This window comes from Eptesicus fuscus, chromosome 21 (genome assembly GCF_027574615.1).
Source record: "Eptesicus fuscus isolate TK198812 chromosome 21, DD_ASM_mEF_20220401, whole genome shotgun sequence".
In the NCBI taxonomy this organism is placed as follows: domain Eukaryota; kingdom Metazoa; phylum Chordata; class Mammalia; order Chiroptera; family Vespertilionidae; genus Eptesicus; species Eptesicus fuscus.
In genome coordinates, this window is record NC_072493.1 from 47,880,759 (window position 1) to 47,901,286 (window position 20,528).

At 49.0% G+C, this 20,528-nt stretch overlaps 2 protein-coding genes across 3 annotated transcripts in view; one reads left to right on the plus strand and one right to left on the minus strand.

The window, feature by feature from the left end:
* LOC129147079 (leukocyte immunoglobulin-like receptor subfamily A member 6) overlaps positions 1–1,102 on the plus strand; it is a 33,681-nt gene extending 32,579 nt beyond the window's left edge. The window contains exon 9 of the mRNA XM_054710348.1: positions 968–1,102. Coding sequence (XP_054566323.1) covers positions 968–1,089 — 122 coding nt within the window. The 3' untranslated portion in view covers positions 1,090–1,102. The remainder of the gene's footprint in view (positions 1–967) is intronic.
* A 14,785-nt stretch (positions 1,103–15,887) lies between these two features.
* Positions 15,888–20,283, minus strand: LOC103303401 (leukocyte immunoglobulin-like receptor subfamily A member 6). 2 transcript variants are annotated; one of them, XM_054710350.1, is made up of 8 exons: positions 20,250–20,283; positions 20,056–20,091; positions 19,389–19,673; positions 18,942–19,244; positions 18,456–18,752; positions 17,860–18,162; positions 17,254–17,332; positions 15,888–16,166 (listed from the first exon to the last, which is right to left on the minus strand). In XM_054710350.1, the coding sequence occupies exons 1-8, from the start codon at positions 20,281–20,283 to the stop codon at positions 16,031–16,033; spliced, it is 1,473 nt and encodes a 490-aa protein (XP_054566325.1). In that variant the 3' UTR covers positions 15,888–16,030. The 2 variants fall into 2 exon arrangements, with proteins under 2 accessions (XP_054566325.1, XP_054566326.1); XM_054710351.1 differs by lacking the exon at positions 17,254–17,332 and having other exon boundaries at positions 15,888–16,170; positions 17,863–18,162.
* Between the last annotated feature and the right edge of the window lie 245 nt (positions 20,284–20,528).

Genomic DNA, 20,528 nt, shown 5'->3' on the forward strand with positions numbered 1-20,528 from the left:
GCTTCCATTGGGACAGGGGCTCAGCCACACAGGGGTTCAGGCCCCTGTGGAGTTCCTGACTTGGACCCGCCCTTCCCCTGCCTGGGCCTCAGTGTCTCCAGGTGTAAAAGGAGAGAATCCTTGTCCAGAGCTTAGATTTCCTGTTGGTTCTGGCTCTGACCTCCTGGGAGAGGGCCTCACAGGGAAGCCCCCAGGACGTGATGTTACGGAGCCTGTCCCCTCTGTCTCAGTGACGGTGACACTGTACAGGGAGGGACAGGTAGGACAAGGGTCCGGGCACCCAGTCCTCCCCCTCAGCTCAGGCTCAGCTCAGAGGAGGGAACAGGGAGGATCAGCCCTGGGTCAGCTCCCGGCTCTGCTGCTCCTGCTGTGGGGCTGGGTGGTCCCTTCTCTCCTCTGAGTGTTGGGTTCCTGTCTGCTCATCCCTGGTCCCATCCTGCTCACAGGCTGCTGGGAGATGAGGTGACATAAGGGCCTCACAGAGGTCAGGAAAGCAGAGCCCCAGCCCAGCCCAACCTTCCCAAGGGGGCGTCAGGGCCTTTAGGGTGGGATGGATCCAGGAGAAACTCAGAGTGCACCCCATCACCCAGACCCTCCCTGTTCCTGCTGTGCAGGGGGAGGGTAATGAGGAAGGACCCTCAACTCCAGATGAGACATGGACATGTCCCTGCAGAAGAGGAGCCCAGAGCACAAAGCTGGTGTCCCCCTGGGGGGCAGCGTGAGGACAGCACAGGGAACACACAGTCCCAGGTTCCAGTCCCAGCCCTGCCCCGTCCAGGCTGGGTGATATGGGGCATTGATTAACCTCTCTGAACCTCAGTGAAGTGGGAGATAGGGTGAGCAATCCCTGATGCATGACTGCTGTGAGGTGAGGAGATGAGTGACAGATCCCAGCACGCGCCTCACACACAGTAGGTGCTCATTCAATGACATCACTGGCTCATTCATGTCATCACTCATGTCCAAGGTCCCAAATGGAACATGAACATCCTGATCGGGGTCTCGGTGGCCCTGGTCCTGCTGCTCTCCCTCCTTCTTTTCTACCTCCGACACCAGCGTCAGAGCAAAGGCAGGACATCAGGTGAGTAGGGAATGGGCTGACCTGGGTCACACAACAGGGTGCTCAGAGCACCTGCCACAGGAAACCAAATGGATGGAGAAGGTGAGCTGAGAAAAGACTTCTCCAGAATCTGAAATCAGGAAATCTAGAAAGAAAACAGTTTCAGCACAGATGTTCAGTCTCATGAAATATGCACACAAGTGAGTGTTAAGGTTTCCTTCTTTCCTGTGGAATCACAGGGGGAAGGACTCCTAACATCCCAGGGCTGAGAAGGACCCTCTGGACCAGCCCAGAGAGGGGCTCATGTCCAACCTCCTGCAGGGACCACACACCCAGAGGCCAAGGACAGAGACCTTTAGATCATGTAATTACTGCCCCAAAGACCCAAGAACTCCACCACCCATGGCCCATCTCTGCCCCTAACACATCTGTCTCCTCCCCCAGCTGCAGCCCAGATTTGGACGTCCAGGAGGAGCCCCTCTGAGAGAGGAAGAGACAGCTGCCCTGGGGAAGGGGAGACAAGAATTGAGGATAGATTTGGGGAGGAGATAGACTGGAAGGATAGACCCACACTGCCTGACCTGATGTCTCACCTCACCCTGGGTTAGTGGCCCATCTGGGAGCAGGCGGGGCCTGCAGCCCTGAGAACTTGGGGGCCTGCCAGGAGACACACCCCCATTCTGCCCCAGCAGATGCTGCCATGAAGGACCCACAGCCTGGGGAGAGCGTGGAGCTGGACCCTCAGGTGAGACCCCTGCTCCTGTCCGGGCCACCAAGGACCTTCTGTTGCCCAGTTTAATCCAATGGACCCTTCCCTGTCCCACCTCACCTGCTTCTCAGCAGCGTCCACACTGACCTCCCCTCTGGGCCCCCAGGTCGTCCTGCTGTGACTCACTCCTCCTGGTTTCCTTGTGACCTCATGGCCCCTCCTATGTGGTTCCCTTTGCTGGTCTCTCATCCTCTGTCTGACCTTGTGCCGCCCCAGGTCTCAGGAGGAGGCAGGAATGAGTGACTCACCCACAGGTCCCCAGGACCCCTTCATTCATTCACCCAGCAGATGTGAGGGGATCACTGTTTACCGGCTCCATTTAGGACTACCCCAACTCTAACCACATTTCATCCAACTCACTCCCCTCCCCCCCTGCTCCACGGTGCCGCCCTGAGCCACACTGTCTCCACACGCCTCGAGCTCACCTGTGGGCGAGGGAGACAATGTGCAAACAAGCAGCCAGTGTCCCAGAGAGCAAAGTGCTGTGAAGGAACATGAAGCAAGAGGAGGGGATGGAGTGCATGGTGGGGGGACAGGGAAAGAGCGGGAGCAGAGGTCCTGGGGCAGGGCCTGCTTCTTCAGGAGGAGGGGCCATGAGGCTGGAGCCCAGTGAGCGAGAGAGAGCGCGTTAGGATGGGAGTCAGAACCACAGAAGCATCCAGAGGCCCCGAGGCTCGGGAAGGCCCTGCAGATTCCACCAGGAGAGGGACCTGGTCTATGTAAAGTGTAAGCCATCTCTCTGGCAACATGAGGATGATTGACAGGAGGATTTCTACTGTGGAATCGAGGACACGCTGTTCTGTCTCACTGTCTCCAGCAGAACGGGCAGGATGAAGACCCCCAGGGAGTGACGTATGCCCAGGTGAACCTCTCAAGACTAAGACCTGGGCAGGTAATAGCCACCTCTCCTTCATCCCTATCAGGGTGATTACTGGATAAGAAGGGCAGACAAACAGAAGCGACAGACAGATGGGCAGTCAGGCGGGTCCCATCCTCTCCATACCCCAAGACTACCCCAACTCTAACCACATTTCATCCTACTCACTCCCCTCCCCCCCTGCTCCAGGAGGTCACCTACGCCCAGCTGAACCACTTGACCCTCAGACAGAAGACATGTGCACCCCCGTCCTCCCCATCAGAGGAGCCCCCAGATGAGCCCTGTGTGTATGCTGCTCTGTCGGTCTACTAGTCCAGGAGGGACCCAGACCCCACACTCCAGGGAGGGGTTTCACATTTCCCAGAAGGGGTGGAAGCCTGATGTGGACCTCCACAGCTCCTGGAAACCTCTGGGAGTCGCCTGATTTTATAGTCAAGATAAGCAATATCGCCTGACCAGCATTGCTCAGTGGTTGAGAGTCGACCTATGAACCATGAGGCAGCAGTTCCTTTCTTGGTCAAGAAACATGCCAGGTTTCTGTCTTGTTCCCCAATAGGGGGCTTTCAGGAGGCAGCCAATCAATGGTTCTCATCATTGATGCTTCTATGTCTCTGTCCCTCTCCTCTCCTCTCCTCTCCTCTTTGAAATCAATAAAAATCTATACTAATAATAGAGGAATATGCAAATTATCTGGGACTCCTCACAGCAAGGACCAAACAGCAGGCTGCATGGTGCAACAAGGCCAGCAGGGGGGACAGTTGGGGGTTACCAGGCCAATGGGGGTAGCAGTTGGGTGTGACCAGGTTGGCAGGGGGGCAGTTGGGGGTGACCAGGTCAGCAGGGGGAGCAGTGAGGGGTGATCAGGCTGGCAGAGGGAGGCAGCAAGGGGTGACCAGGCCGGCAGCAGGGTAAGTTGGGGGGGGGGGAGTTAGGAGGGTCCAGGCTGGCAGAGAGGTCAGTTGGAAGCGACCAGACCAGAAGGGGGGAAAGTTGGATGTAACCAGGCTGGCGGGGGGCGGGGGGAGAGCAGTTAGGGGTGATCAGGCAGGCAGGCAGGTGAACAGTTAGGAACCAGCAGTCCCAGATTGTGAGAGGGATGTCCAAATGCCGGTTTAGGTCCGATCCCCAGGATGGGGCCTAAACTGAAGGTCGGACATCCCCCAAGGGGTTCCAAATTGGAGAGGGTGCAGGCTGGGCTGAGGGGACCTGACCCCTGAATGGATTTTGTGCACCAGGTCTCTACTATATTAATAACAAGATAACAAATATCCTTACTTTTTTAAAATAAAGCAACAGATTTCTCAATAATAAATGTGTGAACCAAAACAGAAGTGAACATTTTTAATTAAATGATAATGTAAATAGTACACATCAAATCTATTAAATGAGAAAATTAAAAACCATGAATGGTAGAAAAGAAAATGCTAATTAGACCAGATGTCCTTCCAGACAAAGCCGGGGCTGTGAAGGAAGCCCGGATCCCAGGTGTCAGCCAGCAGCCAGAGGGAAGTAAGCCTGTGTCCCGGGTGCCAGAGGGAAGCAGGTGCCAGCAGCCGGGGGGAAGGAAGGCCTACTCTTGCAAGGATTTTGTGCATAGGGCCTCTCTTAAATAATAACCTTAAAAGTAAATGGATTAAATGCTCCAATCAAAAGACGTAGGGTAGATGATTGGATACAAAAACATGACCAAACTATATGCTATCTACAAGACATCCACCTTAGTACAAAGGACTCACACAGACTAAAAGTAAAGGGATGGAGAAAAATTCAGGCAAATGGAAATTAAAAAGAAAAAAAAAATACTGGAGTAGCAATACCCATGACTGGCAAGATAGATCTCAAAGTGAAGCCATAACAAGAGATAAGGAAGGCCACTTCATAATATTAAAGGGATTGATACAATAGGCTATAACTCTAGTAAACATATACACACCCAATACAGGAACATCTAAATATATTTTTAAAAAACTTCTGCAGGCTATCAAGGGAGAGATTGACAGCAATAATAGTAGGAGACTTTAATACCCCACTGACATAACTGGATAAATCTTCTAGACAAAACAATAAGGAAACAGCAACCCTACATGACACTCTAGAGCAGATGGAACTAATTGACATCTTCAGAACATTCCACCCCAAAGCTACGGAATATACATTCTTCTCAAGTGCACATGGGACATTGTCAAAGACAGACCACATGTTAGGACACAAGCTAAGTCTCTATAAATTTAAGAAGATTGAAATCATATCAAGCATCTTCTCAGACCACAATAGCATGAAATTAAAGAAAGTAGCTACAATAAAAAGTGCCCTTTGCACTTCAGGGAAGAGGGTGGGTGTGCGCCCCATCCCGGGAGCCCCACCTCTGAGTCTGCCCTGGATGGTTCCCTGACTCAGCAGGCGGAGCCCCTAGTAGTCACGTGGGTGGAGCCTTGGAAGCCAAGAGGCTGGGTCTGTGGGAGCTAGAAGCTGGTGTTTCTCTCAGGTCTCCCATGAGTTACCTGGAAAGTGGGGGACATGACCCCACCCCAAAGCAAGTCACTGACAACCCCTGCCACTGCTCAGCCTTCTGAGCCCCAGCTGATGCTGCTGAGCCCTCAGGAGGACATCACGTGCTGGGTGGGGCCAGGAGGATTCCACAGGGCTGGGCGGGTGGAGTGCCGGAGGGTGGGGGTCATTGCTTTTCCTCAGGCGAATGCTGCTTGGGGTGGATTGATTGTTCCTCCCAAGAATGGCGGCTGTGGTATTGGATTCTCTAGCACCGGGTCCTGGTGGCCACGCCTCCACACCTCTCCCCAAAGCCGGACACCCCAGACTCTCCTTGGGTGAGTCCAGTCTGCAGCATCCTCCCTCTGCCTGTGGGTGAGGGGCTGAAAAATGTTTTGTGTGTTGGCCCTTAGTTAGTTTTTGTTAATCCTCATCCAAGGATATTTTTTCCATTGATTCTTTTTTTTAAATTTTTTTTTTTTGAGAGAGAGTGGAAGGGAGGGAGGAAGGGGGAGAGAGAAACATGAGTGTGACAAAGACATATTGAAGGATTACCTCCCACACATGCCTGGATGGGGCTGTATCCAACCTGTAACCCAGGTACGTGCCTTTAACTGGGAATCCAATCCATGACCCTTCAGTGTGCTGTACGGCGCTCTAACCACTGAGAAAAACTGGCCAGGGCTGAACATGCTCTTGGTGCTAAACACAGCAAGAGGATAAAATACCTATATAAGATTTAAATATACTTGCAGTGAAAGTAAACCGTTTAAAAAATAAAGATCTAGAAAACATTCTGACACATGGAAGTCATATACTCATAGTTCTATGCCCTTTTTATATGAAACTAGAGGCCCAGTGACAAAATTCGTGCAGGGGGTAATGTGTGTCCCTCAGCCCAGCCTGCACCCTCTTCAATCTGGGATCCCTCTCACAATCCAGGACTGCTGGCTCCCAACCGCTCACCTGCCTGCCTGCCTGATTGCCCCTAACTGCTTCTGCCTGCCAGCCTGATCACCCCCTAACCACTCCCCTGCCAGCTTGATCAACACCTAACTGCTCCCCTGTCAGCCCAATTGCCCCCAACTGCCCTCCCCTGCAGGCCTGGTCCCCCCCAACTGCCTTACCCTGCCAGCCTAGTTGCCCCTAACTGCCCTCCCCTGCAGGCATGGTCCTTTCCAACTGTCCTCCCCTGCAGGCCTGGTCACCCCCAACTGTCCTCTCCTGCAGGCCTGATCATCCCCAACTGCACTCCCTTGCAGACCTGGTCCCTCCCAACTGTCTTTCCCCACTGGCCTAATTGCCCACAACTGCCCTCCCCTGCCAGCCATTTTGTGATGGCCATCTTGTGGTGGCCATCTTGTGATGGCCATCTTGTGGCAGCCATCTTGTGTCCACATGGGGTGGCCATCTTTGACCAACATGGGGGCAACCATCTTCTGTGTTGGAGTGATGGTCAATTTACATATTATTCTTTTATTAGATAGGATTGAAGAGACTTTAGAAAAGAGACATATTAGGTGCCCTATAGATGGGGCTGGAACTGTCCATGGCCCAGTGCTGAATTCACACCACCTCTCAGGATTAACATAAAAATAGGGCAGAATTAGGGAAGATGGTGGTGGGCCATGGTCTTAAGAAACACCTCCTAGATACACACCACATTCCTGGTCAAGGCTGGGCCAGGTCTGGGTCAGCACAACCTTTTGAAAGAGATGAGCTGTCCTGACCTGTGGATTCTGTGATGACCACTTTGAATTCACTTGGTGGTTTCAGGTTCGCTCTCTTCATGCATCAGGAAAAGGGGTGAATTCCCTGTGGAAGTTTCTAAAGCAGAGGCTTTGATGACTTATTTTTCAGTTCTTAAGGCGAAGCTTGAGAGGCAAGTTCACAGGATGTGGTGGGCAGGGTTCCCACACCACAGTGTGTGCAGGGCACAAGGTGCCAGTCACACAGGAAGGGGACCAGCTCTCCTCACCCCAAAAATAGCAGGTGCTGAGGGTCTGACTTGAGCCACATCTCTGAACTGTCCTGTTTAGTTTTCCTAAACTGTACAATCACACACTGATTTTAACATAGCTCGCTGCCATGTGAAAGTCAAAACAATTATTTGGTTTACTTAATATTCCAGTGCCAAGCTAATGAATAAAATGGTTAAGGATGTAAAATAATTTTTTAGCAAAAACATGAAATCTCTCTCCCCTAATATCTACTCAGCCTTCTATCAGTTGCACATATAACTCTCCTGACAACAAAAAGCAGAGTGGACAGTTGGGTTCTGCATCTCTAGAAAACAAGAAAACCTACAATATCTAGTTTTTCTTGTTTGACTGAAGTCATTTATTTGTGTTTGAGTCAACCCTGTTTCTTCTATCAGAAATCAGAGAGATGAGAGAGAGGGAGATGATGAAAGACAGTGAATTTGTTTGCCACAACAAAATACAACTAACTAGGTGGCTTAAGACAACAGAAATTAATTTTATTAGAGTTTGGAGAAGAAAAATTGATTGCAGATGGAGATAGGTATAGATAATAGATAGATAGATTGATGATAGAGATAGATAGATAGATAGATAGATAGAAAACAGATAGATAGATACATGATAGATAGATGATAGACTGACACTCTGATACATAGACACACAAAGGGATACATAAGTGGGTGGATAGATTTGCAAACTTTCCAACATATGCTCTCATCAGATTCTATTTTCTGTCCTCCACTCCAGGTAAAGTTTCTACATCAGGCCTGGGTAACTTTTCCCAACTTTATTGAGATGTAAATGACGTATAACATTGGCTAAGTGTTAGGTGACAACATGTGGATGTGATACATGTAAATTTTGCAATATGATACCACTTCAGTGTTAGCTAACAATTCCATTAATAAGTCATAATTGCTCCATTTTTGTGGTGATAACCTTTAGGATACAATCTCTTAGCTACTTTTGGGGTAATATGATACAACATTGTTTACTGTGGTCACCATACTGTACATTAGCCCCCCCCCCCAAATTCTTTACCTCATCACTGAAAGTCAATACTCTTTCACCAACATCTCTCCTTTCCCCACACTCCCTGTGGTAACCGCCGTTCTACTAGTTTGGCCTTTTCAGATCCCACACGTACATGAGATTAATCAGCATCTGTCTTCATCTGTCTGATTTACTTCACATAGCATAATGCCCTCCAGGTCCCTCAGGGTCATTACAAATGGCAGGATTTCCTCCTCTCTTGTGGCTGAATAATATTTAATTTTATGTCGATTCAGAAATGGGCAATTCCCACCAGTCAGAGCATTCTACACACGTGCTTTCAGGGGCAGCAGTCCACCAGACCATCCCCATGAACACTGACGTGTTAATGCCACGTGGGGACAGCTCTGGAGAAATGACACGGGTGTCGTCTGGTAAGGAGAGGAAGGACTGTGGGTCCAGAGAGGGTTTGGGCATCATGTTGGATTTTTAATTCCCAGGCTTGTATCCAAGTTAGCCCATTTATTCAGTTATAGAACCCAGGTTAACCGCTGTGAACTGAAGAGATGAAGAATCGATAATGCCCATCAGGTAATGTGGGGATTAGAAATAAAGAATATTTTATTACATGAACGTGGGGGAGAGCATGAGGTGTTAGAGGTGGGGACCCACACCAACCCTGTAAATGGACTCCCTAGTCACAGGGGTGAGAAAAGAAGAGGGGTCCTCACAGAATGTCAACCAAGACGGGTAGAGAAAATAAATATTTAATGAAGAAAGAGTCCTGTACAGGGAACACCCAGACAGACATTTCCTGCACCCAAACCACGTTTACTCCCCTGGACACACTCAGGAGCAGATGGTTCCCACAACTGCTGGCCCCGACTTTCCTTCAGCACCTCCTGGGGTCATCAGATGGGCTCCAAGGCTCCCCCTCTCTGAACCGTGCATTGTTCCCTCTGTGTTCACTTCCTGGCTGCACCGTGGGTCTTTCTCTAGTGATTTCTGTTTTATTTTTTTTTTCAATCTTCACTGTTGAGGGAATTACAGATAGCCGCCATCTTTTTTCCTCCCATTGCTCCCCTCCATCTGTTTCCTGCCTAACCCCATACCTCCACTCCTTACTGTTTGTGTCTATGGGCCATGCATATATACATTCTTAGGTTAATCTCTTACCGCCTCCCCTCCCCTTTCCCTCTGAGATCTGTCAATCTATCCCATGCATCCATGTCTCTGGACCTATTTCCTCTGTCAGTTTATGTTCATTAGATTCCACAGATAAGAGTGATCCTGTGATATTTGTCTTTATCTGATTGACTTAATTCATTTAGCACCATAATCTCCAGGTCTCTCCATGTTGTCTCAAAGGATAAGATTTCCTTTCCTTTTAAAAATATATTTTTATTGATTTCAGAGAGGGAGAGAGAGAGATAGAAACATCAATGGAATCATGAATTGGCCACCTTCTTCACACACCACACTTGGGACTGAGCCCCCAACCCAGGTGTATGCTCCACCGGGAATCGAACCAAAACCTCCTGGTTCATAGGTCAACACTCAACCACTGAGCCATGCTAGCTAGGCTAGCGTGACCCCCCCCCCCCCCGCTTTTTTTTACAGCTGCATAGTATTGCATTGTAGAAATATACCATAGCTTTTTTATCCACTCATCTACTGATGGGAACTTGGGCAGTTCCCACTTGTTGGCTATTGTAAATAACACTGCTATTAACAGAAGGGTTCATATATTCTTTCTGATTGGTGTTTCGGGTTTCTTAGGATACATTCATAGAAATAAAAAAAAATAAACAAATGGGACTACATCAAACTAAGAAGCTTCCACACAGCAAAGAAAACCAGCATGAAAATGAAAAGGGAACCCACTGTATGGGAGAAGATAATTACCAATGATACATTTCATAAGGGGTGAATGTCCAAAATATATAAAGTTCTTACATAACTCAACAAAAGGAAGAGAAATAATCCATATTAAAAAAAATGGACAGAGGGCCTGCATAGACAGTTGTCCAAAGAGGACATACAAATGGCCAAGAGACATATGAAAAAATTCTCAATGTCGTCACTCATCATTAGAGATTGGCAAATTAAAACGACAATGAAGTACATCCTCACACCTGCCAGAATGGCTACCATCAATAAATGAACAAACAGCCAGTGCTGTCAAGGATGTAGAGAAAAGGGAACCCTAGTGTGCTGCTGGTGGGAATGCAGACTGGTGCAGTCATTATAGAAATAAGTATGGATTTTTCCTCAAAAAAATTAAAATGGAGCTGCCTTTATGACCCAGCGATCCTCCAGAAGCCCTTGGTAGCATCAGATCCATTTCCAAGGTTCTGCCTCGCTGGACGGTGGGTTTGTTGTCTTTTGTGTTTCCGTCCCGGCTGCCAATCCTGAAACAGCAACACCCCAATGACCACCAGGACCAAGCCAGCCACGCCCATCCAGATGAGATCCCCACAGTATAGTCTTGGGGGGTTGAGGCTGGAGGTTGTGGACAGAGAGGTCACAGAGGTCAGGGCAATGTTGAACCAGCCCAGCATCTCTGGATGTGTCTAGGTCACCTGACTTCCACTGACTGGATGTGACCCTCTGCACTCAGCCCCATCACTGACAATTTCCCACACTCACCTGCCTTGCAGTCTGACTTGTTCTGTGATAGTCCCAGGGGATCAACTGCTCCTGAGAACCAAACACACACAGTGTGTGGTGAGGAGGTGTGGGAATGCTTGCCATCTCTTCTCTGATCTCCAAGGAGTCCCCCAACTAATAATGCCCTTCTCAATCCCTTGAGATGAGCATCTTCGGTGTCTTGTCTTGTAAGTAACTAGGATGCAAAGAGGAACACGTGGGGCTTCATTGTGTCTTGAGATCAGGAAAGTGAAGGAGTGAAGGGTTAGGTCTACCTTTTAGTTCCTCCACCTCAGCCGGCTCCTTGTGTCTCTGATTTTGTATTATAATCACAGTGATGCCGTCACTGCTAAGGAGGGGACAGGCCCAATAACGTCACGTCCTGGGGGTTCACTGTGAGGCCCCTTCTCCCAGGAGCTCAGACCCAGAACTGACAGGAAATGTAAGCTCTGAGCCACGATTCTCTCTTTTTACACTTGGAGCCACTGATGCCCAGCCAGGGGAAGGGCGTGTCCAAGCCAGCGCCTCCACATGACTCAGCCTCTGTTCCCCATGGAGACACCACCACCTCCCCACAGAGACCCTGACTTACCCGTCTGTGGACCCGGTGACATGGTGGGGAAGGAAGGATCCTCAGAGCCTCCTGGGGATCAGACAAAGTGTGAGAGTTTGGTGCTGCCTTCTCCCCACTTGAGCCAGGTGTCTCCTCTTCAGCCTGAGCCCCAATGTCTCCCTCTGCCATGACCACCCCTCCTGTCCTCACCCTCACTTACCCCTCTGCAGGCCTGACCCTATGGCTGGGAAAGAGTAAATCCTCAAGCCACTGGCCCCATGGTCCCATGAAGGAGACTCATGTAATACTTTAAACAATAACGAATTTTTAAAATATGAGAATCAATCAATTACTTTTTCTTTAGCAAAAAAATGTAGAAAAATATTTTAAAACTGTGTGGAAACTAAGGTTTTTTTAAATGGTTAAGAAACCATGAACTTTGTGGAAAATCTGGTAAATTGGAATCCACTGAAAGTAAGCAGACACCTAGAAGAGAGTGAAAAGCAAAACCACACAATAGGTGGGTGAAGGTATTTGCAATAACAAAATGAAACCAGGAAGCCCTATCTGGTTTGGCTCAATGGATAGAGCATCAGCCTTGGGACTGAAAGGTCCAGGTTCGATTCCGGTCAAGGGCATGTACCTTGGTTACGGGCACATCTCCAGTAGGAGGTGTGCAGGAGGCAGCTGATCGATGTTTCTCTCTCATCGATGTTTCTAACTCTCTATCCCTTTCCCTTCCTCTCTGTAAAAACTCAATAAAATATATATATTTTTTAAAATGAGACAAGGGACTGGTACTCAGAACATTTACGTACCATGCACAAATCTGTAAGATGACAGCAGGGAACAATAGAAAAACAAATACATTAACATGCAGCCTAAAAAATTGATATCCATTGTGTGGTTATTTTTTAAAATGTCCTCAGCTTCATCACTCATCAGAAAGTGGACATTAATCCATACTCTGAGACCAACGCATACCCAGAATGGCTAAACTATCCAGACAGAATCTCTGAGCATTGTCTTGGGTGTGGACACTGGTGATGAGAGTGAAATGGTGTGGCCACTCTGGGAAAATGCTCCCTGGCATCTTGTAAACATGAGCACCTGACACAGCCTTGTTATCTAACTTTTCCAGCAACATTTGATGGAAAGAGCATCCTTTCTCCCTTGGTTTGTCTGGGCACCATTGTCCAAGCCCAGTTGACTGTGTAGGTGTGGGTCTATTTCTACGTCTCTTTTATTCCCTTGACCTTGAGCAGAAATGAACACATTCTCTTCATTAAAGGACTTGTGTCTGTCCTTTAACTAATTCCCAAACCCCCTTATGACAGGCACTTTACGGTAACATTTGAAATATGATCATGTGAGTCCTCCCTTCCCACAATGTTTTCCTTCAGAATTGTTTTTGCCTCTTTTAGTTCTTTGGATTTTTCATGTAAATTTTAGAACCAGCTTGTCAGTACTTAAAGCATAAACTTGAGATCTTCAACCTAGTGACGTTTTTGAAACTGTCCCTGAGAAGATAGAAAGTCGGAGTTGAGTGGCTGGCTTTTTCTGTCCTGGAAATACCAGGATTATTTCATCATTCATGTTTCTCAGGCTCATCCACCCAGATAATCCATCCCACTCAGCACGTTGACGTTCTTCCTAACAGGACACCCATTGTGACCCAGGAATATTCACCTTTTTAGGCTATGACCAATCTTCCTTATGTGCTTGAAAGAATTTAACAAAGACTCCTCCCTACCCACTAATGCATACTTTTCTGTGAATAAAATAGTGAGTGTCTGGGGAAAGTATCCACTCATTGACAAAGTGAATCTACCTTCCTCTTGTATTCATCTCAGTTACTCCCCTACTTACAATGAGTCTATTTCATCATTGATGTTTCTGTCCTTGGACATGAAATGAGCTCTCTGGTCCTATTATTTCCTTTAAAACAAGCTCTAGTTTGTTCTATTGGACATAATCTTGATGCTCAACACACCAAGAGGATCAATGTCTACATAGGACGAAAATATACTTGTGGTTAAGGTAAACCATCTAAAAGGTATAGATGCATAAAATAGTCTCCCTGAAAAGAAAATGAAAATAAATAAATAAATAAATAAATAAATACTCCTCAGGCCAATAAAATCATGCCGGTCATGTACTCATATTTCTATGCCCCTTTTATATAAAACTAGAGGCCCGATGCACGAAGATTCGTGCAAGAATGAGCCTTCCTTCCCTTGGCTGCTGGCACCGCCTTTTCTCTGGCCAGAGCCACCTTTTCGCTCCTGCCGGGAGCCGCATTTCCACCTTCCCATGCTGCTCAGAGGCTTGGAGAGGCTGGGGTGGTGTGGAATGCCTGCATCCTCTGCATGGGGATGACACAAGTGTCCTGCCCCCCGGCCGCTCAGTGCCTGAGTATGCAAATTAACCTGCCATCTTTGTCGGGTTAATTTGCATACTCACTCCTGATTGGCTGGTGGGCATCACAAAGTTATGGTCAATTAGCATGTTACTCTTTTATTAGTGTCGATTGAAGAGAGACTAGAAAAGAGATACAGGTAGGCACCCAATGGATGGGGGTTTGGAGCTGTCCATGACCGAGTGCTGAATTCACACCACCTCTCTGGGTTAACATACCATATGGGATAAAATTAAGGGAGGTGGTAGTGGTTCATGGTCTTAAGAAACACCTCCTAGATACACACGTACATTCCTGGTCAAGGCTGGGCCAGGCCTGGGTCAGCACAACCTCTACAAAGGAGGGGAGCTGTCCTGACTTGTGGATTGGTGATGACAAGTTTGAATTTTCTTTGCAGGATTAGGTTGGTGCTGTTCAGCCATCGGGAAGAGGGGTGAACTCCCAGTGGTAATTTTATCGCTGAGTTCTTGATGACTTACGTTTCAGGTGTTAAAGTGACGCTCAAGAGACAAGGTCACAGGATGTGGTGGGCAGGGTCCCCACAGGGTACAAGGTGCCTGTCACCCAGGAAGGAAGCCAGCTCTTCTCACCCCAAAAATGGCAGGTGCTGAGGGTCTGACATGAGACACATCCCTCAAGAGGCCTCCTGTTTGAACTGACACATTTAGTTTTCTTAAACATTACCATCAGATATAGGTTTTAACATAGCTTGCTGACATTTGAAAGTCATCAAAATTATTAAGTTTATTGTAGTCAGTGTTCATGGGCCAAGATAATGTATAAAATGGTTGACATAAAACAATTTTCAGAAAAAATATGAAACCTCTCTTGTAAGCAATATCTATTAGGCCTTTATCAGACACATATTTTTTCACTCTCCTCCCACCCCGCCCCCCACCCAAATAAAATGCCAAGTGGGTAGTTGGGCCTGAATTTTATAAGAGAAGAAAACTAACAAGATCAGTTTTTCTTGTTTTATTTAAATCATTCTTGCGTATGAGTCAAAACCCTATTTAGCTTGGCCAGTGTTGCTCAGTGGTTGCGCATCAACCTCTGAATCAAGAGTTCATGGTTTGATTCCCAGTAAGGGTACATGCCCTAATTTTTTCCAGCTTCCCTGAGATAGAATTGACATATAACATCATGTAAGTGCTAGATGACATGTGTGGATGTGATACATTTAAATATTGCAATATGATACCACTTCAGTATTAGCTAACAATTCCATGAAAATATCACCTAATGGCTCCTTTTTTTGTGGTGAGAACCTATAGAATACAATCTCTTACCTACTTTTGATTATATGATACACCATTGTTTACTATAATCACCATACTGTACAATAGACCTCAATTTGTTAATCTTATCACTGAAAGTCGATTATCTTTCACCAACATCTCTCCTTTCCCCACACTCCCTGTGGTAACCATCATTCTTCTCTGTTTGAATTACTATAGCTTTTTCAGATCCTACATGAATGTGATATTATTCAGCATCTGTCTGGTTGATCTCACATAGCATAACGCCCTCCAGGTCCTTCAGGGTCATTACAAATGGCAGGATTTCCTTCTCTCTTGTGGCTGAATAATATTTAATTTTATGTCAATTTAGAAATGGGCATCTCCCACCAGTCAGAACATTCTACACATGGGCTTTCAAGGGCAGAACAAGCACTGATGTGCTGATGCCACGTGGGGACAGCTCTGGGGCAATGATATGGGTGGTGTCTGGTGAGGAGAGGAAGGACTGTGGGTCCAGAGAGGGTTTCGGCATCTTGTTGGATTTTTAATTCCCAGGCTCGTATTCCAGTTAGCCCATTTATTCAGTTATAGAACCCAGGTTAACTTCTGTGTGCTGAAGCAATGATGAATCCATAACATTCACCTGGGAATGTGGCGATTAGAAATACAGAACAAGTTATTGCATAACAATGGGAGCGCATGAGGTGTTTGATGTGGGGACCCACACCAGCCAACAGGTCGTTATGCATGAGGGTGTAACCTCAAGTCATAGGGGTGAGAAAGGAAGAGGGGTCAAGACAGACAGAGAAAATAGACACTTAAGGGAGGAAGAGTCCTGTACAGGGAACACACAGACATTTCCTGCATGCAAATCATGTTTATTCCCCTGGACATTCTCAGGAGTTTCCCCAACAATGGCCCCATCTGTCAGCACCTCCTGGGGTCATCAGATGGGCTCCAAGGCTGCCCATCTCTGGACGGTGCACCGTCCCCTCTGTGCTCACCCTCTGTCTTCATCATGGGTTCTTCTCTGGTTGTGTCGAGCCTCAAATAGCAGCACCCCGAGGACCACCAGGACCAAGCCAGCCACGCCCATCCGGATGAGATTCCCCACGGTGTAGTCTTGGGGGTGGGAAGCAGGGAGTTGTGGACAAAGAGGTCAGAGAGATCAGGATCCTGGATGTCCACCCAGCACACCCACTTCCCCTTGATGAACATGATCCTCTACCCCAAGCATGTCAAACTCACAGCCTGCTGGCCACATGCAGCCCACACGAATATTCTTGCAGCCCAGCCAATATAATGGTATGTAAGAAATGTTTTAACAAAAATTCCATAACTTAATTTTTACAATATTCTGTTATACATATCTAGTGGCCTGGTGCATGAAATTTGTGCACTTGGTGTGTGTGTGGGGGAGGGGTCCCCCCAGCCTGGCCTGTGCCCTGTCAGTGTGAGAGCCCTGCAATCCATCGCCCCAAAGAAGTAGGCCCTGTCCACCCATCTGGGGCTCCTCGAAGAATTGCCCCAAAGAGGTAGACGACAGCCAGAGGAGGCCTGCGGATCCATGGTCTGGGCCACCGCAAAGGCCTGTGGACCCCGGCCCAGGCTCGCCGAGAGGCCTCCGCCATACCCCGCCTCTGTCCCCGATGCTGCAAGTCCCCGCCCACCCAGCCTCCAGTTGATTGGTCATTATGCATGAGGGCGTCCCGTCCATTTGCATATTACCTTTTTATTTGTATAGATTGTTAAGGACGAACTACAACGTTTGCTAATGAATGGTTACTATAATTGCGTTGCATTCATTTCCCTTAGGTGCCTTACACGCAGGTGCACCATTTCTCTCCACTAATACCAGCAGTGAATATTTTAGCAGCCGATGGCCACGTCATTAGGCTTGGACTGACTTGTTGGGTGTAATCAACAGGAAATATTTTGCTTTGGTAGATAAAGAAAAATAGGTTCATTTGCCTTACACTGATTAATTTGTGCAGTTATCTGGTGTCTGGTAAGTTCATGTTCAAGAAAAAAATATTAATTTTTATTAAAATGTTCCATTATTTTATGTTAACGATGACTCATTTATTTCAGCCCTTTGTATTGAGCATGTCTATCAACATAAACCTACGTTTCTATGAAAATGGAAGCTTTTGGGTTTTTTTGTGGCCACATACACTTAAACCTTGTTAGACTTTGAGTTTGACATGCTTTCTCTACCCCAACCCCATATCTGAGGATGTCTCCCACTCACTGATCTTGGGGTCTGATCTACTTGGTGATGGGCTGAGAGTGTCACCTGCTCCTGGGAATCAGGACACGAGGGTGTGAGTGAGGACCTGGGGAGGCAGGAGCCTTCCTCCTGGGCCCTGTGCTCTCAGATGCCCCACTTCTCAGATGATGACTTTTACACCGCCCCTCCATGAGCCTGTCTTTTCTCTGCCAGGTTCCCTGGGATCCTCCTTGGATTGTTACTAGCCTGCCTGTGAGCTGTGAATTCAGAACCTGCTCTGAGTTTCATAAGACCAGACTTGGCGTGGGCCCCTACATTAATGAGAAAGGTGATCTCCATAAAGAAATTGTTGACTGTTCTTGTTGTTGTTGTTTTAAATACAAGACTTCATCATCTTACTTTGCTACAGCTGAGAGATGCAACTTATTCAAAACCTGGGGAGCAGGAATCCATGAATGAGGAGCTAGAGTCAGTGGCTCTGGAAATTATTGGTTGTTGGAGCCCCCAGGGTTCCCTCATTTATTACTGTCTCAGACGTTCCTGGGTATGAGGCCCTAACCTACCTGAGCATATAAAGCAGTAGGTCAGGGACCCCTCACCTGCAACCAGGAGCTCCAGGGACTCACTGGGGAGTGACAGCAGGAAGGGGGAGGAGCTGTGTGAGCTGTAGCACCTGTAGGTGCCCCAGTGGGCTGAGGTCACAGGGCTCATGGAGAACTCTGCCTGGTACTGCTGAGCTCGGTGCTCTGATCTCAGACGCAGGGGGGGATCAGCTGCCCCCTCCTTGGACAGAAGAAATGTGTCCCTCGGGCTCTGTGACTGACACAGCAGGGTCACGTTCTCCCCTGAGGCCACCCTGGGGCCTGGCTTCACTGAGAGGGAGGGTCTGTTAGGCAGGTGTCCTAGAGAGAGGAAGGGAAGGAGAGAGGGTGAAGGCTGCCGGCTCAGCTTGTTCTGACCTGAGAGTCACCAGGCTTCTTTCTAAGGACCCTCCTGTCTGTCTCTGTTTCTCTGAGTCTCCCCCTCTGCCTCCCACTCCTCTCTCTCTCTCTCTCTCTCTCTCTCTCTCTCTCTCTCTCTCTCTTTATCCCACTCTGAGAACCCCAGAGCCCTGGCCCAAGCCATCACCAACTGGGGCTCTCCATCAGGGTCAGTATAGATTTTAATACCCTGACTGAACCCACTGGCTCCTCACCTGCCACCATGATGTCCAGGGGGGTGCTGGCGGCTGACCACACAGAGGAGAGGTTGTATCCACCATAGCATCGGTACCGGCCCCCATGGGAGCTGCTCACAGTGCCCAGGGGGAAGTGGGCCTGAGAGAGCCCAGCCTGGGGCTGCAGGACAAGGCTCTGTGGGAGGTCCTGTCCCACCTCCTTGTGCAGAGCGAATCTGTCATAGCCGACATCAGAGCGACACTGGAGGGTCAGGTTCTGTCCAGAGGCCACGATGGGGCCCTGCTGGCTCAGGAGGGAGGGCTTTCCAGACTCACCTGGGGAGAGCAGACGTGAATTACAGGGGTGTCTCCTCCCATAAACCCCTTCTCCTGGCCTGACCCCCAGGTCTCACTGTCTCTGTGCTCCCGTCACCCCACCATCTCATATGGGGCTCCCATCCCAGCAAAGACTCCAATAACCAGGTTGGTGCCTCAGTCCATGGATGGGACAGTAATGGGACTCACCCGGGACCAGGAGCTCCAGGATGTCAGTGGGGTGTGAGCACACCTGAGGCCTGTCCCTGTAGCAGCCATAGCAACTGAATGTCCACCTGTGAATGGGGGTCACAGGGCCCACATGGAACAGGGCCTGGGACTGCCCACTGGCCTGTGGCTGTGAGTCCAGGAACCAGAAGAGCCTGTGATCTCCTTCTTTAGTCAGAATGAACCTGCCAAACCCCTCCCATGAGCCACACTGGAGGGTCACGTTCCCTTCTGAGGTCACGACAGGGCTGGGCAGGGCTGAGAGGCTCGGTTTGCTGTAGGCTCCTAGGAGAGGAGGAGGAAGTGTGTTAAATGGGGCTCACAACTCCCTCATGTCCCCCATGGCTGGCCTGTGATAGAGACACCCTGAGAGCAGACCCCCTTCCTGAGGGCAGGGCCTGAGGCTGGGACCCCTGAGTGTCCTCTCACCTGTCACCACCAGCTCCAGGGGGTCACTGCGCTCTGACACGCCAGCGGTGCTGTGATAGTAACAGTGATATATCCCTGCATCATGCTCTGTCATGTGTGTGATGGAGAACTTGGCCTTTTCCCCGGGCTCCAGTGGCTTAGGTTTGTACCAGGGTGCTGGGCTTTTATCTTTATACAGACTGTACACTTTAAACCCTCGAGTCCCCTGACACCAGATGGTCACGAGGTTCCCATAAGGGATCACAGGGCCTGGCTCAGCCCAGATGATGTGTTTGGGGAGGGTGCCTGGAAGGAAACCAGAGGCTGTATTACAAAGCCCTTCTCACCCTCATCCCCCAGCTCCGTGGTCGGCAAACTGCGGCTCGCGAGCTACATGCGGTTCTTTGGCCCCTTGAGTGTGGCTCTTCCACAAAATATCACGGCCTGGGCAAGTCCATTTTGAAGAAGTGGCATTAGAAGAAGTTTAAGTTTAAAAAATTTGGCTCTCAAAAGAAATTTCAATCATTGTACTGTTGATGTTTGGCTCTGTTGACTGAGTTTGCCGACCACTTCCCCAGCTCAACCCCAAATCTTCTCATTTTATCACCTCATCCCAGCACCTCTATGCTCCCCACTGGGCCCCAGGGGTGAAGGAAGAGGAGGGACAAGGAGCCTGGGAAAGACTCACCTGCCTGCACCCCGGTCCTCTGGTCCAGACTCAGCCCTGGAAGAGACTTCCCATCAGAGATTTGAACCCGGATGTCTGAGCTGATTCCCTTCCCATCAGGCCCCGTCCACTGGAGCTGCCTGAGCCTGAGGTTCCCCATGAACAAGGTGGTGCAGCCGCCCCTCCTGCTCCCCCTCCCCATGTCCACAACTGACCGAGACAGAGAAGAACAGAGAGGATGGACATCATGGTGTCTGCTCTGAGGGCTCCCGCTCTGCAGATTGAGGAAGCCTGGGCCTAAAGGGCAGAGATGCACAGGATGTGGTGAGTCAGGAGCTGCTGCCCTTCAGGGTTTTCACAGCTGGGGACCCACAGCCTGGGGAGGACACCACCCTAGGCCTGGCTCTGCATCTCCCAGGAGGAGGGCTCATGGGGAGTCCAGGTTTCAGGAGGCAGCTCAGGAGTGTCTGAGGTCTCACCTGATCCTCAGGGTC